Below are 4,578 nucleotides of genomic sequence, written 5' to 3' on the forward strand. Positions count from 1 at the left end.
TAAAAATTAATAAATGATAAAATGAATATTTTCTACAAATCATAAGGATATTGGTGTTTTATATTTTATTTTTGGAATTTGATCTGGTATAGTTGGTTTATCTATAAGAATAATTATTCGTTTAGAATTGGGGGTTACTGGTAGTGTTTTAATAAGAGATCAACTTTATAATAGAATGGTAACTGCTCATGCTTTTGTTATAATTTTTTTTATAGTTATACCTATTATAATTGGAGGATTTGGTAATTGATTAGTTCCTTTAATATTAGGAGCTCCAGATATAGCTTTTCCTCGTATAAATAATATGAGATTTTGGTTGTTAGTTCCTTCTTTAATTTTATTGGTATTAAGGGGGGTATTAAATTTAGGTGTTGGTACTGGATGAACAGTATACCCTCCATTATCTTCAATAATAGGTCATAGGGGGTGTTCAGTGGATTTAGCTATTTTTTCTTTACATTTAGCTGGGGCTTCATCAATTATAGGGGCTATTAATTTTATTACAACTATTTTAAATATAAGATTTTATTTAATTAAATTAGATCAATTAAGTTTATTAGTTTGATCAATTTTAATTACTGCTATTTTGTTATTATTATCTTTACCTGTTTTAGCTGGTGCAATTACTATATTATTAACAGATCGTAATTTAAATACAACTTTTTTTGATTTTTCTGGTGGGGGGGATCCTGTTTTATATCAACATTTATTTTGATTTTTTGGTCATCCTGAAGTTTATATTTTAATTTTACCTGGATTTGGTATTATTTCTCATATTATTTATAATGAAAGAGGTAAAAAAGAAACATTTGGTTCATTAGGTATAATTTATGCTATATTAACTATTGGATTTTTAGGTTTTATTGTCTGAGCTCATCATATATTTACTATTGGTATAGATGTTGATACACGAGCTTATTTTACTTCAGCTACAATAATTATTGCTGTTCCTACTGGTATTAAGGTATTTAGGTGATTAGCTTCTTTAAGTGGGGTAAAAATTAATTTAAATTTAAGTATATATTGATCCATTGGTTTTATTATTTTATTTACTTTAGGAGGTTTAACTGGTATTATTTTATCTAATTCTTCAGTTGATATTATTTTGCATGATACATATTATGTTGTTGCTCATTTTCATTATGTATTATCTATAGGGGCTGTATTTGCTATTATAGCTGGTTTTATTTATTGATACCCTTTATTTTTAGGGTTAATTATACATGATAAAATATTAAAAATTCAGTTTTTTTTAATGTTTATAGGGGTAAATTTAACTTTTTTTCCCCAACATTTTTTAGGTATAAGAGGGATACCTCGTCGTTATTCAGATTATCCAGATATATATATATCTTGAAATATTGTTTCTTCTTTTGGGTCTATTATAACTTTAGTAAGAATTTTATTATTTATTTATTTAGTTTGAGATAGATTTATTTCTTATCGATGTGTTATTTTTTTAAGATTTAGTAATTCTTCTATTGAATGATTTCAATATTATCCTCCTTTAATTCATTCATATATACAATTACCTTTATTAATTAATAAATTTTAATATGGCAGATTAGTGCAATGAATTTAAGATTCATAAATAAAAATTATTTTTTTATTAAAAATATATATTTGAAGAATAATAAATTTTCAAGATTATAATTCTTATATTAGTTTATTAATAATTGAATTTCATGATTATGCTTTAATAATTTTATTAATTATTATATTTTTTATTATTTATATTTTAATTTGATTTATATTTAATATTTATATTAATAAAAATATTTTACATCATCAAATATTGGAAATTATTTGAACATTAATTCCTGTTTTTATTTTATTTTTTTTAGCTGTTCCTTCTTTAAAAATTTTATATATAATTGAAGAAATGTTAAATCCTTATTTAACAATTAAAATTATTGGTCATCAATGATATTGAAGATATGAATATTCTGATTTTTATACTTTAATATTTGATTCTTTTATAATTTCAGATTATGTTGATAATAGAGTATTTCGTTTATTAGATGTTGATAATCGATTAATCTTACCTTTTAATATAAATATTCGAGGTATTGTTACATCAGTAGATGTTATTCATTCTTGGGCTATTCCAATAATAGGGGTTAAAGTTGATGCTATTCCTGGGCGTATGAATCAATGTAATATTTATATAAATCGATTAGGGGTTTATTTTGGTCAATGTTCAGAAATTTGTGGGTTAAATCATAGATTTATACCAATTGTTTTGGAAAGAGTAAATTTTGAAATATTTTTATTTTGGGTAAAAAATTTTTAAAACTTATTATTTATATTAATATTTTTAAATTGACAATTTAATGTTATGATTTAACTAAAGTTTATTTAAATAGTTTAAAAAAAATATTAATTTGTGGTATTAAAGATTTATAATTAATTTAAATTTCATTATATATCTTAATTATAAGAGTTGAATTTTTAATTCAAAAATAATAAATTAGTATTTATTTTTAATGAATTCCACAGATGTCACCTATAGATTGATTAATTTTATCTTTTTTTTTATTATTAATTTATTTATTAGGTTTAATATATTTATATTTTATAATTGAAGTTAATTTAAATAATAATTATATTTTTAAGAAAAATAATTTTTTTATTAATTGATAATGATATTAAATTTATTTTCTATTTTTGACCCTCAAGTTTTATGAATTTCAATTAATTGAGTATCTAGTTTATTAATTATTTTATTAATTCCACAAATTTATTGAATTTATAATTCTCGATTTAGGTACATATTTATGTTATTTATATATATATTGTGGTTAGAATTTAAAGTTATTTTGAAAGTTAAATTTAATTTAAATAATTTAATTTATGTAAATTTGTTATTTTTTTTTATTTTAATTAATAATTTTATAGGGTTATTTCCTTATATTTTTACTAGATCGAGACATTTAGTTTATTCAGTAATTTTTTCATTATCTATATGATTTGGGGTTATATTATTTGGTTGATTTAAAAATACAAAATTTATATTAATTCATTTAGTTCCTCAAGGTACTCCATTTTTATTAATATTTTTTATAGTATTTATTGAATTATTAAGAAGAATTATTCGTCCTTTAACTTTATCTGTTCGTTTAGCGGCTAATATAATTGCTGGTCATTTATTGTTAGTTTTATTAAGAAGATTTGTACCTAGTAGATTTATAATATATTTAATAGTTTTATTTGTTCAAATATTATTATTATTATTAGAAACTGGAGTTTCAATTATTCAATCTTATGTTTTTGTTATTTTAATAATTTTATATTTAAAAGAAACTAATTAATTAATGAATAAATTTTTTCATCCGTATCATTTAGTTACTGAGAGTCCTTGACCTTTAATAGGTTCTTTATCTTTAATAATTTTTATAATTGGTGTTGTAAAATGATTTAATGAATTTAATAATAATTTATTATTAATTGGTAGTTTAAGATTATTATTTATTTTAATTCAATGGTGACGTGATGTAATTCGTGAAAGAACTTTACAAGGTAATCATACTTTAAAGGTTTTAAAAAGAATTCAAATTGGTATAATTTTGTTTATTTTATCTGAAGTTATATTTTTTACATCTTTTTTTTGGAGATATTTTCATATATTTTTATCTCCTAGTATTGAATTAGGTAATAATTGACCTCCTAAAGAAATTTTAGTTTTTAATCCTTATAATATTCCTTTATTAAATACTTTAATTTTATTAAGGTCTGGGGCAAGAATTACTTGATGTCATAATTTAATTTATCAAGGGTTTGATTGAAAAGGGTGTCAAGAATCAATTAATTTGACTATTTTATTAGGGGGGTTATTTATTATATTTCAATATAAAGAATATTCTGAATCATTTTTTTCTATTTCTGATTCAATCTATGGTTCTGTTTTTTTTATAATAACTGGTTTTCATGGGTTACATGTAATTATTGGTGTTTTATTTATTATTATTTCTATAAATCGATTATTAAATTTTCATTATTCAAATTTTCATCATTTTGGGTTTGAGGCGGCTTCTTGATATTGACATTTTGTAGATTTAGTATGATTATTTTTATATTTATTTATTTATTGATTATCATTTTAATATTTGTATAATATAAAAAGTATATTTAATTTCCAATTAAATTGTTTAATTAATTTAATATAAATAATTGTATTTATAATTCTTTTATTTTTAATTATTTGTTTAATTTTAATATTATTAAATTTTTTTATTTCAAAAAAAAGAATTTTAGATCGAGAAAAAAGATCTTCTTTTGAATGTGGATTTGATTCTTTAAGTTTATCTCGTTTACCATTTTCTATTCATTTTTATTTAATTGGGATTTTATTTTTAGTTTTTGATATTGAAGTAATTTTTTTATTACCTATAATTAATTTATTTAAGATTTTAGATTTTTATGTTTGAATATATTTAAGATTAGTTATTTTAATAATTTTATATTTAGGGTTAGAATTTGAAAAATTTGAAGGATCTTTAAAATGAATTTTTTAAAAGAATAATAGTTTAATTTAAAATTTTTAATTTGCATTTAAAAGATATATATCACACGTGAGTG

General features: G+C 19.9%; 2 protein-coding genes across 2 annotated transcripts; both read left to right on the forward strand.

Moving 5' to 3' along the window:
- Nucleotides 1-715: 715 nt before the first annotated feature.
- On the forward strand, nucleotides 716-4,105 carry LOC135172445 (cytochrome c oxidase subunit 1-like; the record flags this gene model as incomplete). The annotated part of the gene is given in 1 exon segment (XM_064138510.1): nucleotides 716-4,105. A coding segment is annotated over 1 exon segment (840 nt), but the record flags the coding sequence as incomplete, so codon positions are not given.
- On the forward strand, nucleotides 1,634-4,105 carry LOC135172446 (cytochrome c oxidase subunit 2-like; the record flags this gene model as incomplete). The annotated part of the gene is given in 1 exon segment (XM_064138511.1): nucleotides 1,634-4,105. A coding segment is annotated over 1 exon segment (660 nt), but the record flags the coding sequence as incomplete, so codon positions are not given.
- Nucleotides 4,106-4,578: the final 473 nt, after the last annotated feature.

The sequence above is a fragment of the Diachasmimorpha longicaudata genome, unplaced genomic scaffold, assembly GCF_034640455.1.
Source record: "Diachasmimorpha longicaudata isolate KC_UGA_2023 unplaced genomic scaffold, iyDiaLong2 ctg00000317.1, whole genome shotgun sequence".
In the NCBI taxonomy this organism is placed as follows: Eukaryota; Metazoa; Arthropoda; class Insecta; order Hymenoptera; family Braconidae; genus Diachasmimorpha; species Diachasmimorpha longicaudata.